The sequence below is a fragment of the Protopterus annectens genome, chromosome 7.part0 (assembly GCF_019279795.1).
Source record: "Protopterus annectens isolate FY-2018-M chromosome 7.part0, PAN1.0, whole genome shotgun sequence".
Classification (NCBI taxonomy): Eukaryota; Metazoa; Chordata; order Ceratodontiformes; family Protopteridae; genus Protopterus; species Protopterus annectens.
The window spans coordinates 249,923,434-249,947,996 of NC_056739.1; the positions used below are offsets into that span (position 1 = coordinate 249,923,434).

At 43.8% G+C, this 24,563-nt stretch overlaps 1 protein-coding gene across 1 annotated transcript in view; it reads right to left on the reverse strand.

The window, feature by feature from the left end:
* The window catches only part of LOC122806378 (glutathione S-transferase Mu 3-like), a 294,186-nt gene that overhangs the window by 144,377 nt on the left and 125,246 nt on the right, over positions 1-24,563 (reverse strand). Inside the window, exon 5 of the mRNA XM_044076732.1 lies at positions 21,107-21,207. Within this exon, the coding sequence (XP_043932667.1) occupies positions 21,107-21,207 (101 nt within the window). The remainder of the gene's footprint in view (positions 1-21,106; positions 21,208-24,563) is intronic.

Sequence of the window (24,563 nt, forward strand, 5' to 3'; positions counted from 1 at the left end):
AGTGATGAGTTCTAAAAGGAGATCCAACAGCGAATTGAGCTATGTTATGATAGGATGTTTCTAGTTTCTTCATGTTGTTTTTGGAAAGATTAGTGTAAATGGGGGAAGCATAGAGAAGAGTGGAGATTAGGTGAGATCTAGCAATGGTGGACCTTGCTGTGGGTGTTAGGAAAGGTTTGATTCTGTAAAGGGATCCTATTTTTTTATTAACTAATTTTATGGTGTTATTGATGTGAGAGTCAAAGTTGAGGTTATTATCAATAGTTATCCCTAATAGTTTTGTGGTCAAGTCAGGAGAGAGGAGTGTTCCGTCAATGGACGTAAGAGTAAAATAAGGTGGAGTAGATTTAAGAGTAGGTGAAAAAAGTAATAGTTTTGTTTTCTTGGGGTTAAGGAGTAGACAGCGGTAAGAGAACCATTGTTCTACAGCACTGAAAGCTTTTTGAGTAAGTGACTGGAGTTCTGTAGTTAGTAGTGCAGATTATAGTCGAGTCGTCTGCATATTGTATACAGGTAGTATATGGGATAGCAGATTGAAGGTCATTAATAAAGATAGAAAATAGCAAAGGGCCGAGGATAGAGCCTTGAAGTACGCCTAAGGAGATAGGTAGAAGATTAAAAAGTGAGTTTTTCCAAAGTACTGCCTGTTGACGATTTTCTAGGTAAGATGCAAACCAGGACAAGGCAAGATGATCAAGAGCCAGTGATTGTAGGATATGTAGTAAAAGTTTATGATTCACCATATCAAAAGCTTTGGATAGGTCGATGAAGACAGAGGAAGATAGATAGTTGTTGTTACGGTTAGTGTTAATGGAGTTAGTGAAGGAGAGTAAAGCAGTAGTGGTACTGTGTGAGGGTCTGAACCCATGCTGACAGTTAGAAAGTAAGTTGTTGTTGAGAAGGTGATTTAGTACTTGTTTGTGAATACATTTTTCCATGATTTTTGCGATTGGTGAGAGGAGAGCTATTGGACGAAAGTTAGAGAAATCATTAGAGTTTCCTCCTTTATGTAGTGGGATGATATGAGATTTTCCAGATAGAGGGGAAGATTCCTTCCTTTATAGATCTATTGATCAGGACGGAAATAGGGTAGGCTAAGGCTTTGGCACCTATCTGTAAGAATTCTGCAGGCAGTTTGTCTGCAGAGGGAGTGGTGGGCTTTAACTTTAGGAGCAATGATGTGATAAAGGAGGTAGAGACTGGTTGTAATTGGAGTGTAGGAGGTGGATTTAATGTGGATGGAGGAAGATTTGAGATATCAGGAGATAGATGACTAGCAAGTGTTTGGATAGTGTTCGTGAAGAATGAGTTGAAGTCATTTGCAGTTTGTTTAGGGTTTTCTGGGTTAGAGTCCAGGGGATTAGGTGTAATGGAGTGACCTGGAGACAGAAGATTATTAATACTGGCCCAGAATTTTTTTGGTTCCTTATTAGTGATGTTCTGCAGCTGAAGGTAATAGTTTTTTTTTTTTTTTTTAATCTGTCAGGATAGCTCTTAGTGCTGTTTCTAAGCTCTCTAAATTTTTGGCGATCATTTTGATTTTTAGTGGTGCGCCATTTTGACCATGATTTATTTCTAATAGTGATTTTATGCCTAGTATTAGTTAGCCAGGGTGCTACTTTTGATTTGGTTCTGATGGTACGAGTTGGGGCATGTTGATCTAGAATGGATAAGAATGTAGTGTTAAAGTAATCTACTGCTTCATTAAGGGGAAGATATTTCAATGAGGACCAATTACAATATTTTAGATCAGCTAGAAAATGTTCTGAGTTAAAAGTCTTTTTTGTTCTTAGTGTTCTAAGTGTGGCAGGTAAGGTTAGGTTGATTTTGTGTCTAATGACGTAAGTTAAAGAATGGTCGCTTAGATCATCTGGAAGGGTACCGGACTGGTAGGTTTGTTGGGGGGTATTAATCAGAATCCAGTCTAGGATAGATTCATGGTTGTTGGATTTATCAGTTCTGGTTGGACAGTTAATGAGTTGAGAGAAGCCATATAGGTTTATGTGGGATGTAGGGTTTATACTATTAAAATAATTCCAATCAATGTTAAAGTCACCTAGAACTAGTGTTTCCTGGGGGAGGTTGTTTGACAGCAAGCTAAGGATGCATTCTAGAGTGTTAGTGTTATTTCCTGGGGGGAGATGTACACAAATTATGTTAATAGCTTTATTAGGGTTGATTTGAAGTTTTGAGCCGATTACTTCTGCATTATTGTCATGAGTAAGGTCAAGATTTATTATACTAATTTGTAGTTGTGCTTTGTACAGAATTGCTATGCCACCTCCCTTTTTGGTTTTACGGTCCAGTCTAAAGATATTATACCCGGGAGGGGTAATTTCATTATCCTTAATGGTAGGTTTTAGCCAAGTGTCGGATAAACATAAGATATCAAAATGGTGAACATCTAAAAGGCCATGGAGTTCAGAGATCTTGTTACAAATGCTACGAATGCTACATATATTAAGATGAGCTATGGTGAGAGAGTTGGTATAAGTGTTTGATGATATAGGAGAAGCTTTGTCTTGTTTAATGTAACTATTAGTGTTTGTGCTATTTGGGCCAGGGTTAGGGTGAATGTCCCCATCCAATAGTGATTGGAATAAGAAATATTGGAGCTGGGACTGTATGTAGGATGTCAATATATTTTTTATTTCTTTGTTTACTTAGCTTAGGGTAAGCAAGTTTGTGGTGTTTGGTAGATATGTAGTTAGGTATGGTAGGAAGATTTAATGTGGTTAGTGTAGAAGGTGAGTTAGGTGTAGAGGTGTGCTTAGAGGGAAGCACAAGAGTAGAGGGGAGTGGGTGTTCATAGGAGGTTAGGAGATGAGTAACCACAAGAGGAGGTAAGAGTGTTAAACAGATACAGTTAAACAGTAGAAAGTAAATACCAAAACATTCCTTGTAAGGAGGGAGAGAAGGGGGCTGGAAGGAGGAAACCAGGACTGCAACAATGAATGCAGTCGAACATCTACATTTATGGTAGGTGTACACAACTGAACTACGTTTTTCATGTTTCACTGTTGCAGTCATCACATTTGGGTTGATTCCCAAAGCTGAGGAAAAGGGTGGAGGCAGTCAATAACACTAGGGGCTGGCTAGGATGCCCTACAAGACTGCAGTGGCGAAGCCTGTCCTGGATTTGGAGAAGATAGGCCAGGATATCATTGGTGGGGACTCTGAGGAAAGCTGCAGAGGTGGAGGTTGCTCTGGTAGAGTCCTGACCCCCTTAGGGGGAGGTTTCCTGTGTTGCTTGTAGCAAAAGTGGATGCAGTGCGCTATCCATTTGGAAATGGTTTGTTTGGATATGGCATTGCCCTCTGCTCCTGCAGCAAAGCTGACTAACAATTGATCAGTCTTTCTGAATGATTTAGTCCTGTCTAGATAGAAAATGAGCTGTCTGTACATCTAGCAAGTGCAGTATCCTTTCCCCTTGTTTTGTGGATTCGGAAAAAAGGTAGGCAAATGAATGGATTGCTTTGAGAGCCACACTGGACACCACTTTTGGCATGAAGGATGGGCTAGTCCTGAGGGACACCTTGTCAGCATGGAATATGATGAAGGGGCTCTACAGCCACAAGTGCTTTTAGCTCGGATACTCTTCTGGCTGAAGTGATGGCCAGAAGCAAGGCTGTTTTCCAGAAGAGAAACCAACTCTGCTGAAGCTGCTGGTTCAAGGGGGGGGGGGGGGGGGTAGGGTGAGCTTTTCCAACACAGTTTAGGTCCCAAGCAGGGCTAGGTGCTCTTCTGGGTGACTTCAAGTTGCTAGCCCCTCTTAAGAGCTGTTTGAGAGGTTGTGAGAAAAGGGGGTGCTCACTGCTGAAATGCACCGATAGACGCATGAATTTTAATAGAGGAAAAGGAGACCACTGTGTAGCAGGTCAGCTAGGTAATCCAGGACGAGACGTAGGGAAGGCTGTGCTGCATCAGCTCCTTTATCCTGGATCCAGGTGGAGAACCTTTGTCATTTGTCAGCATGAGTGTTTCCTAGTGCTAGGGCGACTGGCCTCATGTATAACATCTAGAACCTGTTTACTGAGATTAGCAGCTTGTTCAGTGGTCAGGGAATAAGCCAGGCTGCAAAATTGAGGGTTTGCAATTGGGGATGCATGAATTCTCCTTCCCTCTGGGTCAGGAGGGTTGGGATTTGAGGGAGATGCCATGGTGGCATTGGGGACAGGCTGCACAGCAGTGGGTTCCAGTGCTGGCAAGGCCAGTCTGGAGCAATCAGAATTGTCCTCGGTTTTTCCTCCCTTTTTTTGAGCAGCACCCTGGTAATGAGGTAGTAGGGGAAATGCAGAGACACAGTTTGACCCACAGGTAGGATAGGGCATCCACTTTCCAGGCCCTGCAGTGAGGCTCCCTGGTGCAGGACTTGCTGAGCCGATGGTTGGTGTGGGAAGCAAAGAGGTCAACCTTTGGGGTGCCCCATGTCTGATTTATTAGGGTGAAGGTTCTTTGGTCTAGCTGCCACTCTCGTGTGGGTCCAGAAGATTTCTGCTTAAGTTGTCTGCCAGAGTTGAGAGAGCCTGCCAGGAACTGTGCCAACAGGTGTAGTTGCATGGCTATGGCTGTGTACCAAAGGGTCATGGCGAGCCTGCATAGAGGGTAGGAGCGAGTCCCTCCCTGCTTGTTGACATACCACATCACAGTGGTGTTGTCCGTTTTGATCAGTAGAGCCCCTGGGGAGAGAAGGGGCCTGAAAGTGGTCAATGCGTGCCGGACAGCTAACCTCTCTTTTTGGTTGATGTGCAAATGTATTTGATGTGTGCTCCATTGGCACTGTATGCATCTGCCGTCCAGGTGTGCATCCCAGGCATAGTCTGATGCATCTGTGCTGAGGGTCTGGGCAAGCGTGGGGTGGCGAGAAGGGTAGTCCCTTGTTGTGGTATATGCTGTTGCCCACCAAAGTCTGTCTTTCCTTAGGCAAGGTATCATTGGTATAAGAGTTTCCAGGTCCTGAAAGAGTGCTGAAACCAAAGGCTTTTTAGGTACCATTGAAGTTCCTTCATATGCAGTCTAGCATATGGAATGAGAAGAACGCAAGATGCCATGAACCCCAGAGTTTGCAGGGTTTTCCTTGCGGATAACTGGGGATCTGGCAGCTACTGGAAAGAATAGGCCTCGGGTAAATTAGCTTTTCTGGTGTAAGGAAATGCCATCTGGGATGCTGTGTCCAGGCTTGCACACAGGAATATAATCTTTTGGGCGGGTACTAGTTTGGATTTCTTTTCGTTGATAGTGTACCCTAGGGAGGTCAGCAGGGACTTCACAAAGGCCAGGTACTTGAGCAGCTTTTCCTGTCTGGCTGCCTGAATTAGGCAGTCGTCCAAGTAAGGGTAATTTTGAATATTTCTTTGTCTGCAAAAAGCAATGGCGGGAACCAGACATTTTGTGAAAACTCTGGGAGAAGTAGCTAAGCCAAAGGAAAGCGTAAAAAAACAAAGTGCAGAGATCCTGCCCTGAAACGTAGATATTTCCTACATGATTCCCTGATTGGAATGTGGAGGTAGGCCTCTTACATCTAGGGTGGCTAGCCAAGCACCCTTGGAGAGCATAGGTAGCAGTTGCTGGAGGGTGAGCATTTTGAATTTTGGTTTCACCAGGAAGGTGTTTAGAATGGATAGATAGAGGATGGGGTGCGAGATGCCCTCTTTTCTGGGTACCAGGAAGAGCCTGAAGTAGAAACTTTAGCCTATCTGTTCTGCAGGAATGTGCTCTATTGCAGTTACAGAGCAAGGAAAGGACTTGCTTTTTGACCTCTTCCCACTGGTTTGGAGGAAGATCTGGGAACCCTTTTGGGGTTGGCAGTGTGTGGAAAGAAAATTTGTATCCCTGGAAAATATGTTAAGGGCCCAGTGGTAATTGGTAATGGTGGTCCAGGTGCTTGCGTGGAAGGAGAGTTTTCCTTCTAGGGGCAAGTGCAGGTGGGCAGAGGGAGAGGGTGGAAGTGGAGAGTCATTGTGACTTCTTACCATAACTGGGTGGCTTTGCACTCCCCAGTTTTGAAGTGGAGGAAGTCCATTTCTTTGATCTCTGCATTCCCTTTGGCTGTTGTCTGGGGGGGGGGGGGGGGGGTCCTGCTTCCTCGGGAACTGGGCTGAACTGACCTTGAGGGGGCAGGAAAAGCCCAGTGCTTGGAGGAGCAATGCCTACTGACCATGGGGGGGGGGGGGCTGGACTTGCAGGAAATCCTTAGTCTGCACAGATTTAGCCTTTCCTTCCATATTTAAGATCTCCCCTGCCTTGGTGCCAAAGTTATCCTTGTGCAAGGGTGCAACCAATACTTTAGATTTGACATGGTCTGTAGCAAGGGCTGTTCCTTAAGCCAAGCACATCTAAGGACATAACCGGTGACTGCTGCCCTGCAAGATGCTTCGTGGGCGTCAAAACCACAATGTAAGGTGTGCTTAGTTACTTGGCTTGCAGAACGCATCAAACTCTTGTAACTATTTTCTGCACAAGTAGGAAAAGATTATATTTTCTCTGAGGAGTTCCATGGTATGTTGCTGGAATTTTAACATATGAACTGACAATTTAGTGCTCTAATAGCAAAAGTAGCAGAAGTGTATACTTTTTTACCCCATCTGTCTAATGCTCGGAAATCCCTATCTGAGGGGGTGGGATTCTTAGCAGAAATTGCTTTCATTCCTTTAGGCCCTTAAGAAATAACCCCAGGGTCAGCAGTAGGATTTTTGAAAAGAAATTTGTGCGAGTCAGGAACTCTAATACCGGTCAGATTTCCTGGGAGCAAGGAGGAGGGTATCAGGTGTCAAACTAGATTCCATGAAAACATCATCCACAACATCCAGGACAGGAGGAATTGCCCTTAAAGTATGAAGGGTTTCCCCAAAGGAAAAGTCCTCTGGTGGAGAGGCTGAAGGAATGGATTCCTCTGCATCAGAATCCTCATAAGCAGAGAGGGGTTGCATGTCTTCATATTCAGTGCCCCCCCCACACCCCGCTCCCAACTATATATACTAACTCCAGGATTGCACTACATGGGGAAAAGGGCATATACCTTTTACTTTAATGGGTCAGTGTTATGAGTTTCAGTCAAATAAGTTTTCAGTCTTTTGAACTTCAGTGTTTTGGTCTCAATCAAATGAATTGCAGCCAAATTAAATTCAAGTCATATGAAGTAGACCCTTAGAAACTTGATAGTTTTCAAAAGAACGGTAGACTTGAAAGTAGTCAGTCTGTGTTGAGAATTTGTAGTGCAAAGAACTTCATCGGAAGCCTGTGCCTGCTCAGTGACTCCAGATCCATCCAAGGTAGAGACAACCGCAGGATCCTTAGTCGAAGAGTTTTGCAGCATACCGGACTCCGAAAGGGTCTCTGTAGCGGCCTGCAAATCCATAGAAGCGGACATCAGGGGCTGCAAAAGCACCTCACCAAGGACCAGAGAACTGACAAGCTTAACGGAAGCGTCGAAGGAAGGTTTAGACCCGTGCGGTCTGTCTTTATCCTCAAGATTTATTTTTTTTGGAAAATCTGCTGTCGGATGGCTTACCGAAGCCACAGTGGAATTAGAGGATTGAGGGAAAACATCTAGCTGCAATAAGGGCCCGACGACATATAGTTCTGGCATTGAACAGGCACAAAAGCGACAGCAAGGGACATTGTGGTCTAGGCTTAAGCAAGTGACGAAGTAAGAATAAAAGTCTATGTGGTATTTGCTTTCCACAGGCGAGACAAAGTACAGTTGCATACCTACCATAAATGTAGAGGTTAGTGTATATTCACTGTTGCAGTCATTACAATTGGGTTATCCTGCTGGCAGGCTACCTGCAGTCGGCCTGAATTCCAAAGTCCTGGTCCAGCATCAGTTGCTGTTGCCTCCTCCCTGACGTTAGTGCGCCAGGGGTATAAAAGATGCAGCCAACGCCATTTTCTAGTTTCTTGCCCCAGATGTCAGGTGCCCCCAAAAGGGTAGACTAAATTATGCCAATAAGCATGCATGCAGTAAAGTAAACTCTTCCTTCATCTACAAGCAAATACACCACATACGTTGTACAGAATAGAGAAGTACAGGTAAGTCCCAGCAAAGGAAAGGGGGATGGTGGGTGGGTAACCTGGACTGCAACAGTGAATACACTCAACATCTACATTTATGGTAGGTACACAACTGTACTATGTTCGTGTTTCACTGTTGCAGTCATTACAATTGGGTTGAATCCCAAAGCTAAGGTTGGGAGGCTGGGGCTAAATAGGATTAGGAGAGGCGATGAGGCCCTGCAGAAATGCAGTGGCAAATCCTGCCCTGGATTCAGAGTAGAGAGGTAAGTGATGGTGCTTTGTAAAAAAAGTGTGCACTGAACTCCAAGTTGCAGCCTCTAAGACGTCTTTGGTTGGTACTCCTCTGAGGAAGGCTACTGAAGTGGCTGCTGCTCTGGTTGAATGTGGCCTAAATGACCTTGGGCACCGATTTGCCATGCTGTGAATAGCAGAAACTAATGCAGTGGCCTATCCACTTTGAAATAGTCTGCTTTGAGATAACCTTTCCTTGTGATCCTGCAGCATATGCCACTAGAAGTTCAGTCTTTCTGAAAGCTTTGGTTCTGTCCAAGTAGAAGCGTAGCTGCTTGTGAATGTCCAAAGAATGCAGAAGTCTCTCATCCTTATTCTGTGGGTTTGGATAAAAGGTAGGCAAATGAATTATGGTTCAGGGCCACACTGGGCACTACCTTAGGCATAAGTGTTGGGTTTGTCCTCAGAGAAACCCAGTCAGGATGGAAAATGATAAAAGGTTCCACAGTGCCTGTAACTCTGAGTCTCGTCTTGCAGAGGTTATTGTTATAGTCTTGCAGAGGTTATTGTTAGGAGCAGAACTGTTTTCCAGGATAAGAATTTTATATCAGCTGTAGAGGCTGGCTCAAAAGGAGGCAGTGTGAGTTTTTCCAAGACATAATTGAGGTCTCATGCAGGTATTGGTGCTCTCCTTGAAGGTCTTATGTTTTTGGCCCCTCTAAGGTACTGCCTTAGTAATGGATGAGAAAAAATAGGTGGTTCTGTATTGTAATGAGCTGAAATGGCAGAGGCATTAATCTTGATTAAAGGATAGGCCTTTGCCCAGCATCTCAGTTAAGTATTGCAAAATCTGAGGAATATTTGGTACAATCGTGTCAATTCCTTGTGCCTGGTTCCAAGCAGAGAATCTCTTCCATTTTTCTGCATAAGATTTTCTGGTGATAGGCCTCCAAAATAACATCCATCACTGCTTTAGAGAGGTGTGTTTTGAATGGTTACATTACCCACCATGCTGCCAGATTTAAGGTCCTGAGTTGGCTGTGCAGGATCTGTTTTGTTGGGTCAATAAGTGAGGAATTTGAGGTAATGTCCAGGCTAGGCATTCAGACAAGTTATTTAGGATTGGGTAGCGGTGCTGGCGGGCCAGTTTGGGGCAATCAGTATCATTTTTGGCTTCTCGTCTGACCTTGGGGAGGAGAGGCAGTGGAGGAAAAGTATATACTGTTAAGTTTTTTCCAGCTGAAAGATAGAGCATCCACTTTCCATGCTTGCTTGTGATTAAGTCCTTGTGCAGAATGTCTGTAGTTGGCAGTTGTGAGGGGAGGCAAATAGGTCTATGTCCGGGCATCCCCAGTTCCTTGTCATGCTGAAGACTTGTGGATCCAATTTCCACTTGTGGGGATCCATTAGGTTTCTGCTTAGTTCGTCTGCCAGAGTATTTATCTTTCCTGGCAGGAATTGCGCTTGCAAATGTACTTGGTAAGTCAATGTTGTGTCCCACAAAGTCATGACTAGTCTGCAGAGGTGGTAGGAATGTGTGCCTCCCTGCTGGTTTATGTACCACATGACTGTAGTATTGTCCGTCTATCAATAGTTGTCCTGGCTGAAGTAGATCCTTGAAGGCTGTAAGGGCATTCTGAACAGTTAGCATCTTTTTGATTGATATGTAGATGCATTTGGCTTGCGGACCATGTGCCTTGAATACATCTTCCTGCCATATGGGCCCCCCAGCCATAATCTGATGCATCTGTTGTTAAGGTCTGCTTGGCTGTGGGTAAAGTGAAAGGCTGTCCCTTGTTGTGGCGACAGGCCTTTTCCCACCATCGAAACTCCTGTTGCAGGCAGGGAATGAGGGTAATTGTTTCCAGGCTGTGGCAATGTTGAGTCCAAACACTTTTTAGATACCATTGTAGATTCCTCATATGCAGTTTTGCATATGGAATTAGAATGCAGGATGCCATGAAGCCCAATGCCTGCAGAATTTTTCTTGCAGATTACTTATTTCAAAATGTTGGCAACAAAGACCCAGTTATCAGTTGTCTGTCTGGTGTGAGATAAGCCATCTGGGCAGTTGTACTTAAGCTTACACCCAGGAATATTATCTCTTGAGAGGGTACTAGTTTTGATTTCTTTTCGTTTACTGTGTACCCTAGGCATGTTAGTAATCTTTCTACAAATGCCAGATGCTGCAGTAGAATGTCCTTGTTATCTGCTTGAACAAGGCAGTTGTCAAAGTAAGGATATATTTGCATTCCTCTGTCTGCAAAATGCAATTACTGGTGCCAGGCATTTTGTGAAGACCCTGGGAGCAGTAGATAAGCCAAAGGGCAGTGCAGAGAATTGGTAGTGCATTGAGCCAGCTATAAATCTGAGGTATCTTCTGCATGATTGTCTGATTTGGACATGCAGGTATGCCTCTTTTAGGTCTAAAGTCACAAGCCAAGCCTTCTTGCCCAGCATGGGTAAAAGCTGCTGCAGTGTCAACATTTTGAATTTTGGAATATCCAGAAATGGTCACCAAGCTTTGTCCTTTCTGGGCACCAAGAACAGTCTTTAGTAAAATCCTAGTCCCTGCTCTTGCTATGGTACTCGCTGAATGGCCCTCATGTCCATGAGGGATGAAACGTTTTTGTGCCTCTGCCCATTGATTGTGTGGCAGGTCTGGCATACAGTTTGCCCTTGGCAGGGTGTGAAAATGGAACCTGTAGCCTTGTGACACTACATTCAAGACCCATTTGTCCTCGGTGATCATGTGCCAATTTTGTGAAAAAATGCTAGTTTTCCCCCTAAAGGAGCTGCCAGAAGACAAGTGCTTGGTGCTGGCAGGGGAAAGTCAGAGATCATTTCCTGTATGGCTGTGATTTATCTTCTCCGTTTTTGGAGGTAGAAGCACCCCATTGTTTAGATCTATATGAGCCTTGGGGCTGGGATCTGCCTCTGGGGCGTCTATCTGCCTCTTTGTGGCCTGACACTGGAAAGGACCAATTCTGTATCTGCCTCTTTGTGGCCTGACAATGGAAAGGACCAATTCTTTGTAGGCCAGTTCCTGCTAAATCTGGGAGGTTGAACCTGTAAGAAATCCTTGACTGTTTGCATAGATTTAGCTTTGTCCTCCACTTTCTTCAACACCTCTTCTGCTTTAACACCAAACAAGGTATCATGCTGTAATGGAGCATCTAATCATTTTGCTTTAAAATGACCAGGCAGATTCCGTTCCTTTAACCAAGCATGCCTCCTAATGACAGGACCCGTAACAGCGGCCCTGCAGGAGGCCTCCAGAGAATCAAAACCACATTGCAAAGTATGCTTTCCCACTTGTTCAGCTGCATGCAATAAATCCTGCATTTCTTTGTTTTCTGCACATTCAGAATTTGTCAGCATTTTCTGTTTAAGTAGTGACATAAGATATTGCTGATATTTAAGCATATGAAACTGACAATTTAAAGCCCTTACAGCCAAGGTAGCAGAAGTGTAAATCCCCCCACCCCCCATCTGTCCAGGGCCCTTGAATCCCTATCGGAGGGGATAGGGTTTTTTTGCAGTGGAAGCCTTGACCCCTTTGGGACTCTGAGAGATAGTTTCTGGGTTGGGTCAGCAGCAGGGTTTTTATAAATAAATTTATGTGAATCAGGAACCCTGTAGCATCAGTCTGGCTTAACAGGAGCTGGTGGTAGAGTCAGGAGTCAGACTGGACTCTAAAAATACATCTACAATATCCAAAACAGGAGGAATAGCAAGGGGCCTGTGCTGAGGTAGTAAAAGGAAGTCTGAGCCTTTTCTTAGATTGAGTAATCTTGGCTCTCCCAGTGGAAGTGCTCCCTCATAGTATGCAGGGTCTCCCCAAAATAATCCTCAAGGGAGAAAAAGAGTATTCCTGTTCAGAAGAGGAATAAGAGGAATCACAGGAAATGGAAACCTGATCTGAAGATTCATATTCTGTCTCTTGCCTAGGCCTTTTATCAAGAGGGGGATGGGAACCCCTGATCAAAGTAATTAGGTCTTCGGCCATTTTAAGCATCTGTTTTTTAGGCATTGAGGCCTGTCCAAGGGAATGTTGTACTTGTTTCTTTGTCTTTAGAGGTGCTTTAGTCTTTGCCACTGAAGCTGAAGTATTTTTCACATACAACTGTGTAGGCCTGAAAACACCCTCAGAAGCCGATGCCTGCTCAGTGGCTCTGGACCCATCTGAGGGAATAGTTTCAGAGGGTCCAATACCTTGAGTGGCCTAGTTGGCTCCACGTGGGAGTCTGAAACTGCCTGTGGCTCCGAGGTAGCAGGCGTCAAGGGCTGCAAAAGCGTCTCACTGAGAACCTGCGACTGGCCTAGCAGAAGCCTAGTCTATTTTGGACCTCTGATGCCTGTCCTTTTTCTTTTTCTTTGCGCTTTTTATAAATTCCAGTAGTCTGCTGTTCAGACGGCATTATATAATTAAATCTTCTGCCAAAATAATGAAATGCAAAATTGTACTGACTCTTAATAGTGCGTTGGTTAAATCTAGCACAAAAAAGACAACTAGCAACGTCATGGTCAGGGACTAGGCAAGGAATACAGTAAGAATGAAAATCCTTTAGGTATTTGCTTCCCACAAGAAATACAATTAACTTTTCTGACATTGGTCTGGAGGAAGAAAAAAGTTTTCCCAACGGGGTACTTAGCTTTAATGAAGACTTCGGATCTGAAATTCGAACTTGAAAATCTCAGGAGTCTGTCGACCGGCACTTGCAAACTGCTTCCGCTTCGGGCACCGTGCGGCAAAATAGACTGAAGAAAATGGCGTCTGCTGCATCTTTTATACCCCTGGCGCACTGACATCAGGGAGGAGGCGACAGCAACAGACACCGGACTAGGACTTTGGAATTCAGGCCGACTGTGGGTAGCCTGCCAGCAGGATAACCCAATTGTAAGGACTGCAACAGTGAAACACAATGAACATCTGTTTCGGACATCGGTTAGAGCAAGAAAAAAAGAATCCCAACGGGGTACTCAGCCTCAGAAAACTTCACCTTCAATTCGGAAAAAACAGACTCTGGTAGCAGCCGACCGGCACTTGTGCAAACTGCTTCTGCTTCGGGCTCCTTGGCAAGAAAGATTGATGTAATAGTGTTCGCTGCCTTACTTTATACTACTGATAACCTGATGTCAGGCTTGAAGCAACAGCAACCGATGCAAAAATACTAAGCCTCTGGTATTCGGGCCGACTGAGGGCTACCCTGGCAGGGATAACCCAAATATGAGGACTGCAACAGTGAAACACGAAGAACATCTGGGATGGCAGTCAGAATGACAGCAAGTGAAAAGGAACACAACTATATTATTATGCCAAGTCAGTCTCTCTCTATAAAATAACCAACAATGGTACTACCATACTAAGAATGTCTGAGTTGTGAATTGCATTCGTATGACAGGACCAGTATGATTGTCTACTAGTGATCTTGATGCCAAAATAAACCTATGAGTCATTCATAGATTATGCTAAATGGGAAACTAGTTTATCCACCCCCAAGAGCAGAGCTGGAGTCTACTTTTAAGGCGTCTAGAAGATGCAAGTTTCACATTTCCACCGAATTTACCTGATCTGTACCAGACTGCTTTTATCTTTTCATTACATACTTAATACTTACATGGTCAGTAAAACTGACTAGATGGGTTTTGTTTGAGTTTCTTACATAGTTACTCAGCATGCAGTGCAGTAAACCATTAAGGACTGCTGCTCAATATCCCAACTGCCCCAAAGCACTGTCAAGTTAAGGGACTTTCACAATGTCCCACAGCAAGCAAATGAAGGCCGGGGGAATAAACACTGAAATACCTTAGTAGTGCAGAGGATTAAGGCTACGAGTCAAGTGCCAGCTGTATTAATGTTACGCCTCAAAACTGGTTGACCCATGCACACATACTCTACTGCGTACGGACAGTATAGTCGTACTCTTTTCAAAAGTAATGCCTAAGAACTTAAAACAGCAAATTAACAGTACAAGAGACACCAATTTATCCTGCAGTAATAAAATGAAGCTATAACACAAATACGACCATTTATATCAGCACAGTATGCTAATTACACACGCATATACACTCCCCATACATATTTATGCACGCATGTAGGTAGTTAGGTACTGACACTGTACTTGGCCAATTTAACTGAAAAAGGTCTCCAGATCAGCCTACACTAAGGAGATGAAAAAATGACCATCTTGGCACGGAACTACATCTACAATATTAGTTTAAACATTAACTACATTGGAGAACATATTTTCTTTGAAAATGGGTAGTTATTACTGAACTATTTTTACACCAGTGCAGTAATGGTCAGTGTTTGATAAATATACTACTACTGCAAACAGAAAAAATAAAAAAATACAAGACTGAAGGCAGAGAGTGATTGAATCACTAGGATCATAGGAAGTTTACTAAGCTATTGGCCCCAAGGCCCTTACAAGCCTAGCCAAGAATTTAGCCCATGTTACAAGTCTGCACCCTATGCCACTGTCCAGCAGTGACAAGTGCAATCCCAGGGGTGTATTTTCTGTTCCCCATCCATGTATCCAGGTTGCGCTAAGGTTAACGAGATAATCTGCTTTACGTTTAGAGGGAATTATTCAACAAAAGGGGGAGTATTTCTAGGACACAAGTCTGTCCCGACAAGTCCTATTGATGTCACAGACTAGGTTGAGATCGTGAGTGCGGATTACTTGAATGGAGCTTGACTATGCAGCAGTTCTGTCAGGGCAGGGTCCAAGATTGCTTTGTATGCCAGAGGTCACCTCTGGGAAGTCTGTAGGAGACAGAGTAGAGGGACAGGGCTTTTAGCCTATCTGTGTAGGGTAGATATCTGTGTAGGGTAGAAGTTTTGAAACCCTGGATTCTCTGGGTGAGGAACCTCTTGTGTCACCAGCTGCAGCACGTGCTTTGAGAGGTACATACCGAAAGGGGCATTGTACTCAAGGAGTCTTATAAAAGGAGAAGAACACAGGGATGTTATGACCACCTTGCCCCTGGAAGAGATACCCTTACTAATGAGGTGGGCCATATAGAAATCTTTCCACACATCTGAGGCAATATGGTGGTCAAAAGTCAGTTTGGTATCAACCAGGGTGCCCAAGTCCCTCATGACTGATAAGGTCCTAAGCACGCAATGTGATAATTTGTGGGGACATCAGTCTCCTCAAAAGGATGATGCATTTTTTGGCGTTCAGTTTGAGGCCATGATTCTTGGCACCAGTCATTTGTTTGGGCGAGACCCTCTTGGAAGGATGTCCATATTAAAGGAATTTATAATCGCACCCAGCTTGCAGTGATCTGCAAACATGGTCAGCCATAGCTACCCAGTATCTACTGAAGAGATTGAAAAGCCAAATAATGAACTTCAGACGTGTTTAGAAAGCACAGGCAATTAAGAAGCTGAGCAAGACTGTATGAATAATAACAGCAGCTTCCACATGCATCCCAACTGGAAAAAAAGTGTACATTAAATGTTTTGCATTAACCTCAACAGCAACATACAGATCGCCAATGTGGTCGAGAGTTGTATGCAGACTGAATGGGATATAAATCTCAAAATTTGCTTGATCTGATAAGCCCATATAAGATTAACCTAGAGGAAAGGAATTTTCATTCAAGATTAACCTAGAGGAAAGGAATTTTCATTGAAATATTCTTCCAAAATTAACTTTGTACATCTACTAACCTTTTACTTTTTTTTTTTTAAATAGTTACCCTCATTACATGCAATTGGAAACGCAACAACTTTGGGTTCCCCTTCTGCTGCATTCTTTCTGGCTTAACCCCGGCCCACTGCCAGGCCTACCATCCTTTCGTACAACCCCTGAACCATCTCTAATGCAAGACTGGGGCTAAAGTCTGTGTGTGCGCGTCTCACACTCTCTGCGCCTCCCTCCCTCTCTGCGTCTCCCTCCCTCTCTGCGTCTCTCCCTCTCCGCGTCTCTCCCTCCAAGTCTCTCTCTCCGTCTGTGCTCCCCTCTCCGTCTCGCTCTGTGCCCCCTCTCCGTGTGTCGCCCCTCTCTCTGTGCGTGCCCCCTCTCCGTGTCGTGCCCCCTCTCCGTGTGCTTCCCCCTCTCCGTGTCTCTTCCCTCTCGTGTCTCGTGTCTCCCCCTCTCTGCGTGTCTCCCCCTCTCATGTGTCTCTCCCCCTCTCGTGTCTCTTCCCCTCTCTGTGTCTGCCCCCTCTCTGTGTCTCTTCCCTCTCTGTGTCTCCTCTCTGTGTCTCCCCTGTCTGTCTCTGTGTCTCCCTCCCTGTCTGCGTCTCTCTCCCCCTCTCTCTGTCAGTCTCTCCTGTGCATCCTCTCTCGTCTCTCCCTCTCTGTCTGTCTCTCTCTCTCTGTGAGTCTGAGTCTCCCCATGTCTCTCCCCCCCCTCTGTGTGCGTCTCTCTCGCTCTATGTATAGTGGTGGGGACTAATCGCCAGAATAGTACAATCGTACCAAAAAAGCAAAAAAAAAATCAATACATTAAAACTGTAACAAATAGTCATAAAATGAGACACAAACACTTAACATGACAACCAACACCTTCAGTTTAAAAGTCAACATTCTAAGACCTAGCAGCTAAATTTGGAATAACATTTTGATATTACGTATTTATAACAACTCGAGCTTAGTATGTGTGTATAACTATTTGTTTAATATTTCCATTTAGCATTTTTATTTCACATCAACCCATAATAGAATTAAAACAAAAAAATGAAGTAAAAACACGAGGTTCATCTGCAGTGTAGAAATAAAAGTACCTCTGGTAAGTTCACTGCTGAAACTATGTTAAGTGGGAAATGCAACTCCCCAGTGGGGTGTACTTCAGCCATCTGGCTAATAATCCCATTTGAGGTTCATTTTGTATCGGCCACCTTGAGAGTACAGCAGGAGGACAGAGCCTGTTCTCTTATGTGACCAACTTCCCACAAGAGCTCCCCTAAACCCAACATTGCAGTAATCACTTGCTGTCACCATTTCTTTGCTTTGAACTTCAGCCAGCAGCAGCACCACATTTAAAGCCATCAAATCCGAGAACCTCTCATGCCCCAGGTTTCCTAATAACATAATTGGGACTGGCTTCAAAAAGCTCCAAATTGCATCAAGTCTAGTCTGTATCTGCGATGTTTGCAACTGCAATCTGGGCAACCAGAAATTTCATGCAGCCAGTCACCCCCCTCCAAACATCTCCATCAGTGCCAAGACACATTGGGGAACATCCTGGCCAGTCCACTGGAGTGTAAAAAACAGCCTATCAGCTGAAAAACCTGCATCTCAATTTTGCTGCATAGCTAGGAATGGAGTTACCACCAGCCCATGACAGGAAAACTAAGCTTGTTCTTCCACAGTTCTGGTTCTGCCTGTATACTACCAAAAGCTAAAGCAACAGCCACTTATATGGGTCAATTGATCTGCCCCCCCTCCCCCTACTCACTACCCACAGTCACCTATGAAACAGTCACGTCTGGCAGCATAAGTCTTGTAAGATACTCCGGATAAACTTGTAAAGAAAGGGGACATGCAAGTGTTTGTCCTCTGAATTCATATAAACCGGACAGTACTACCTCAGGAAAAGCAAGAGGGCTCGGAATAAAAAGGAAGAATAAACAACCACAATACACCACACCCACCACAACACCCCACCACACAACCTCAAAAGAACAGAACTAAAAGTAAATGAAAAGTTGCAGTAGCAATGAATAGATGTAGCAACTACAAGAATGATGTACATTTTACAGGATTATATTTCAGATTTACATCATGATGGAAATGCTGGGGGGGGGGTAATGAAAGAATCAAGGCAAGAGATGGGGTTAAGGGCCGTTATCAATTTAAGATTAATGCTAGAGACTGAAAGTACCTTTGGTGAGGTGGCCTGCTGTGAGGCATGCAAAGTTTGATTTGGTGTGGAAACATTTTTCTTAAAGTTCTGCTCTGAAGAGGGGGAGTGAGACTTTAGTTCTTTTATGTTTTGGTGGGGAAGGACTGCTACTGTTTAGGTGCATTGAAGGATAAAAAAAAGTGGGTGGTAAAGTTTAGCCTGGGTTGAGGGGTGGGGTTGTTTGAGAGAGACATTGTTTGGAGAGTTTTCCAAAATAGATGTCTGCATGCTTGCTATAAAGTTGGGCAATTAACAGCTATTTGGTCTTAAGGGTGATGCAGTGGTGTCCATGAGAGGGGCGAGTTAGTGATGCAACAGATTTTGTTTTCGATAGTCTAGTGTGGAAAAGTTTTTCCTCACAGTCTGTAGCTTTTACGGGTAGTCCAAACTGGAGTCAAATCAAAAGGAGTCCTTTGCCTGTAGGTGCCCTGGCTGGGTTGTATGAAAGCCTATAGAAAATAATTTAGACTCAAAGTGTGTAGAATGGCATTTGTGGTGTCCATCTGTAAATCAAAGGGGCAGAAAAAGTACAGGCCATTTTGCGACCCACTATAAGTAACCAAAAGCCTACCAAAACAGGTAACAAGGATATATTTAACAGATCCATCATGCACAGTCTCAAGCTTTACAAGACAGTTCGCTATTGCTTGCAAGTTGAACACAGATCAGACAGATGCAGTATACCACTTTTTAAATAAGTTATATTGTACATTTTGAAACAGTTACGCTGAATACCCCTAGCAGACTGGCATACAGAATGGTTAACATGAAATTAAATTGCCATTAGTACTTTGGTCTTCCCAAAAGGAGACATTCTGGTCCTTAACCCAAATTCAAACACCAATTTTTTTTTTTTCTGACAAGAGATAGACTCAACACTGTCCATCTACCTGGCCAGCAAAAGAACTAAAAAAAGACTGATTTAATTGCATCAGCTGCATGTTTTATACACCTGACGACCTGGCGCCATGGAACAGAGGGATCATGGAAGGAAGACTTTGTTAATCAGGTACCTCCGTGAGGGCCTACCAGAAGCAGACAACCCAAATGTAATGACTGCAACAGCGTGATAATGAGACATCTGTGTTTCTCTGCTCGTTTCAGAGGTACAACTGGTCGGATTGCCTATGGCTGTCCTGTTTAGATAAAATCTAAGTTGCCAGTGAACATCTAAGGAATGAAGCTTGTACTTGCTTTACAGGTGCCAGCAGTTAAGTATTCATTGAAGTTACAACAGTTTGGCAGACAGAGGATAGTACGCATCTATGGAGTCTATGGAGCACATCCAGGTTTTTAGGGAGAAAGGGAGAATGCACTGCAAACCCGAATTTCTTCCACTCGAACGCAGGTTCAAGAGTGAAAGGTCTAAAATTGGTCTTAGATCCCTCCGCCTTTGCACCTTTTGGCTAAAAACCTGGAACCCTGATCTGATCTCTGATCTGGTCTGGGGATGGGCTGATTTAGCAGATGGCCATTTTCTGCCAAAGCAAAGCACTGACCGGTGGAACGGAGTGGAGGGACGGGAGTTAATTTTGGCAACGCATACGGGGGCCTTCGGATATGGATATGATCTATCTGCCTGAGATGTTATTTAAGTGATGGCCGCCATAGCCGCTCCGTGCTCCAAACCCTCCCCCGTGCCAGAGCGAGCAGCCGGCAAGCCAACCCGGTGAGGCTGCTGCCTCGCCGCTTCAGAGAAGGGTTCTCTGACCAGCCCTGGGAGCCCTCTGCCTTGGGCTGGGCGGGCGTCCCCCTCCCTCTCTGCCCGAGGAACTGGTGGGCTGGGGCGGATTTGAGGGGACTAAGCCCACCTTCGAACTACCTCCTTCTGGCTATTTTGGTTAGGCTGAGGAGGGGCGGAAGAAACACAGAGCCGACGATCTCAGCTCTTCTCACGGCTGGGTCAAGGCATCACTTCCAGTCATTTAACAGGCAGAACCATTGCATCCTAATCACATGTCCAGGTAGTTTCAGCCTACTACTGAGAAGGTCGCTGAACTAAACATCCGCTTCCCAAAGCATCATCCGAGGCTCCTTGCTCTCGGGATGACTGGGAGGACTCTCCTGAGCAAGTTCCCCTGGTGTGGCCGCCAACGGACGCCACTGAGGCCCCTTTACAACAGTCAGTCAGGGGACTTGAGGAATGGACTTGGTATACGGGGCGGTTTGGGATTTGGCGGTTCCTCCCGCTCTTCCGTGCTCTGGTGGTAATGAGGTTCCACTAAGGGGACGGCAGGACGGGTAGACGGGCCGGCCATCAGCAGGGAAAAGCTATGGCCCACACTCACACTTAAAAAAAAATAGCCTTAGGGTTGTTCAGATATCCCAAGAGCCTAGATATTATTACTAAAAAAATAAAAAAAAAAAAATAAAACTAGACACACAACACAGGCCCAAACACACACACTACAGCCAGAGGGGAGAAACTAATTATTACCAAAAAGGGGAACCTAAACTTTCACACAAACTGTCAAAAAAATTTTAGCACTAGAAAATCTTAAGAAAACCACTTAGCTGTAGAGCTCAAGAAAACCAATCTGGTCACCAGCGCGGCAAACTAGATCTGAGAGGTCATAGGAGAGAGCAGGCATTATGGGTGGGAGAGAGCTGAGAGCTCGGATCCATAGCTGGAAAACCATGCCGGATCGGATCCATAACCCACAGGTTGCAGACAAATGAATCTCCTACTGTAACCTGAATTTCTTTCATTTCTTTATCAGAGTCAGACTGACAAAAAGGAAAAACTTTTAACAAGCTCTTAGCTGAGGACAGAAAAATGCCATCCTTGCTCAACTCACCTTGACACTACTTTTGAACTTATGGCGAAAATATACCCATTCAACATTCCCCTCACTATCCTCTCTCCAGCATTGGATTTACAACAGGTTATATAATATGCAACTTCTATAAAAACCTATAAAACAGAACTACTCTTCATAACATGCCCTCCCTACCATACTTCTGACCAAGTTTCAGATAAGTACCACCATACTCACAAAATCAGCACTGTAGCATGTCATTGTAAAGCGATTTCTGAAGTCCACAGCTTGGCTCTCTAACATATCCACTCGCATCTTTTCCTTTTCAGTATCACCACCTAAGAGAGAAAAGAGAAAAGTTTAAGTCAGTGCTACACAGGATAAACACACACAAGATATTACAAGTATAGGGGAGCTGAATAATTTAAACCGCAAAATTAAAGTGAAAACTCTGGGGGGGGGGGGGGGGGGCAAGGGACGGTAGGCATCTAGCACAAGCAATAAGCGAAAAGCTTTAGCCAGTTGTAAAAAGGTTATGGAGGTCATTCTTGCTCAACATTTCCCATTTCTTTCTTTGGGCCCCATTTTCTTACTTTCTATAAAATGTTTAATCTAAGTAGTTAGATGAATTGTTACCGCTATAAATCTTTCAACAGTACATACTCTGTCAGCATTTGATCACATTCAAAATATTAGGTGATGTGTACTTACCGTAACCTGGCATCTATGTGGTCCTATTTCACTATGCATCATGAATGGGTCTTTGGATCAGACTGCCACTTCCAGACACACCGAGCCTCAAACTCCTCCCACTCCCATAATGCCTCACTCCTCTTCAAAACCTCAGAGCAAGTTTGTTGCCCCTTCCTGAAAATTATCCAATAATAGAGTTAGATAAAGCTGCCAACAGGAGCCCAAACTAGGAACCAGTAGATTCCCACAGCTTCTTATCACTCTCAGCTGTAAAAAGAAGGTGGGATGTGATGCATAGTACAGTAGGACAACACAGATTTATTTATTTTATTTACTTATTGACATTTGTTAACCGGGTTTGTCCAACTGGGCTTGTGGCCCATTTCCAGTGGAGACCCGAGGAGAAAAGCTCCAGTAATACATTTTAAAACAAGTACAATTTTAAACAATATTGATATAATAGCAGTTATAGCAAAATGATTCACATATGTTGGGATACGTGCATAAAGTTAACGTTGCATCAAAAAGAAGCCAAGTAACAATTTTACATTGATATAGTTCAATAGGTCAACAATGAACATTTTTTGTTTGTATAAAATTGTGCAAATGCATAGTAGACACATTGGAGAGAGAGGTGTAATGAGGTACCAAGTATGGTCCTTTTGAGGGTACATAAAAGGAAGGAAGACTAGGTAGGGTCATGGCAAGGGCAGGTTCTGAAAATGAGCTTTTAGTTCATTTTTAAAGTGTGAGGTGTGGGAGATTGAACGCAAGTCAAGGGGAAGTTTGTTCCAAGCATGGGCAAGGGGTGTTTGTAGAGTAGTTTGCCTACTGACCTTTTTGGGTGGTAGATATCAAGTAATTGTTTGTTAGAAGTACGGTGAGTCCGGGATGGGATGTAGATGGAGACCAAGAAAGATGGAGATGGACAGAAGGAGGGTTTATAAAGAAGAGTGTAGCATATGAAATTGATAATATATCAGAAACTGGGAAAGTTCAAGCCATTGAAGAGAGTTTAAAGAAATGCAGTGGTGTGAGTTGCATGGAGAGTTAGTAATGAATCTGGCTATTTTATGGCAAGTCTGTTGCAGTTTGTTTAGAGTGGAGGCCTGGATATTAGCAAGAACTGGGGCGGCGTATAAGAGGGAAGGGAGGAGGAATGCCTGGCCCAGGGTAAGTCTAGATTCAGGGGTTAGGAATTTTTTGTTCCGATATAGCAGACCTAGTCTCTGGTTTGCTTTTTTTATACACTGGAGTATGTGTGGGTTGAACTTGAGTTTGTCATCGATAATGACCCCTAGGAGTTTTGTGTGGGTGTCAGGTTGGCTATTTGTATTGTTAGAAGATGCAATAAAAAAGGAGGTTTTGTGATGAAAGAGAACGGGGAAGGAAAAGTAGGAGTTTGGTCTTTTTGGGATTTAGGATCAATAGGTTGCCAAGTTCTGGCAGGTACATAACTTTTAATCCGATGTTGTCCATTTCACTATACATTACGAATGGCTCAGAGTCCCCAGCTACATAAACTCTGGGAGGACCTTAAGGAAAGATATGTCTGAGCACTGCTGAACCAAAGGATGCTCTGTTCTTGGAAACAATGTCCAACTTGTAGCGAGATACAAAAGTGTGAGCTGTGGACCAAGTAGCTGCAGTGCAAATTTCATCAATTGGCGTACCTGCAGAGAAGGCGGATGAAGTTGACATCAATCTGATAGAGTGGGTTATCACTGGACAGGGAAGTTATTGCTACAGCCCATGGACAGCAAGACAAACAATCCGTAATTCATTTAGCCAAGATAAATTTTAGAAACAGCCTGACCTAACCTATTTGGATTAAGAAATGAAGACTTGGTCGGATTTCCTGCGATCTCTAGTTCTGAGTAGGTAAACACACAACTGTCTATGCAAACCCAAGCATATATTCTCCCTTACTAGAGTGATTAGGGAAAAATACGAGTAAGTGAATAGTCTGATGTTTGAAGCTATTTTTGGAATGAAGGAAGGATTCGTTCTGAGAAAGACTCTCACTGAAGAAAGTTATATATGGTGGTCGAAAAGACAGGGCTTGCAATTCTGACACCCTTTAGCTTAAGTAATGGCTACCAGAAAGGCAGTCTTCCATGACAAAATTTTAAGTCACATGAACTAGCAGGTTCAAAAGGTTTTTGGACAACACCCAAACGATTCACCACACAGCAGGAAGGCCAAACACCAAGTGGATTGGAAGCACAAATTAACAAAAACAGGGTTATATGACCAGGATCAGATTAATAAACATGTAGCCTTGATGGAGCCTGGTGTTGGATTTTTTTAGAGTTTATTAATGGAACAGTTGACTTCTGAAAGTTCACATTTAGTTTTAGTAGAGATATCACTTACTTGGACGTTCAGTTGGGGATTGACATTGAAAATAACAGGTTAATATCTGGTATATTTTGAAAACCCACTCAAATTCATACTTTGATTTTAATAGCTGGCATCCCTATCACCAGAAAAAGTCCATCACTAAAGGGCAGCTGGTTAGGGTTGCCAGAATGGTAAATAAATTTATGGATGAAGTTGCTTTTATAATTCAGAGGATACCCCCAGGCAATGCGCAGTGAGGCAAGTGATGAGGTGACAAGGAAGCGGTTTAATGGTGTATATATACCCATTTAATGGTGTATATATACCCATTTTGGGGGGACAAAATGGATTAGCTACAGCCTCTGCCATTTATATTTCCCAAAAAGAGGTCAAGAAAAAGATGGGGCTCAGTTTTATCACCACTTGCATGGATTCTCAAGTAGTGGCGGATATAGACACAACTGGGACATTTTACAATTTGACCACCAAGTAGGCTAAAAAGTGGGTAGGAACGCCTGCTATAGTTTATAGGAAAGAAAAATATTCTAGAAAATAGTGGTTTCAATAAGGATTTGTACAATTCTAGGCATTTTAGTAATTTTAAATGTGGGATGGGGTCTTGTAAAAATATTTTGGAAATTGGGGAGCGCTTTAATCT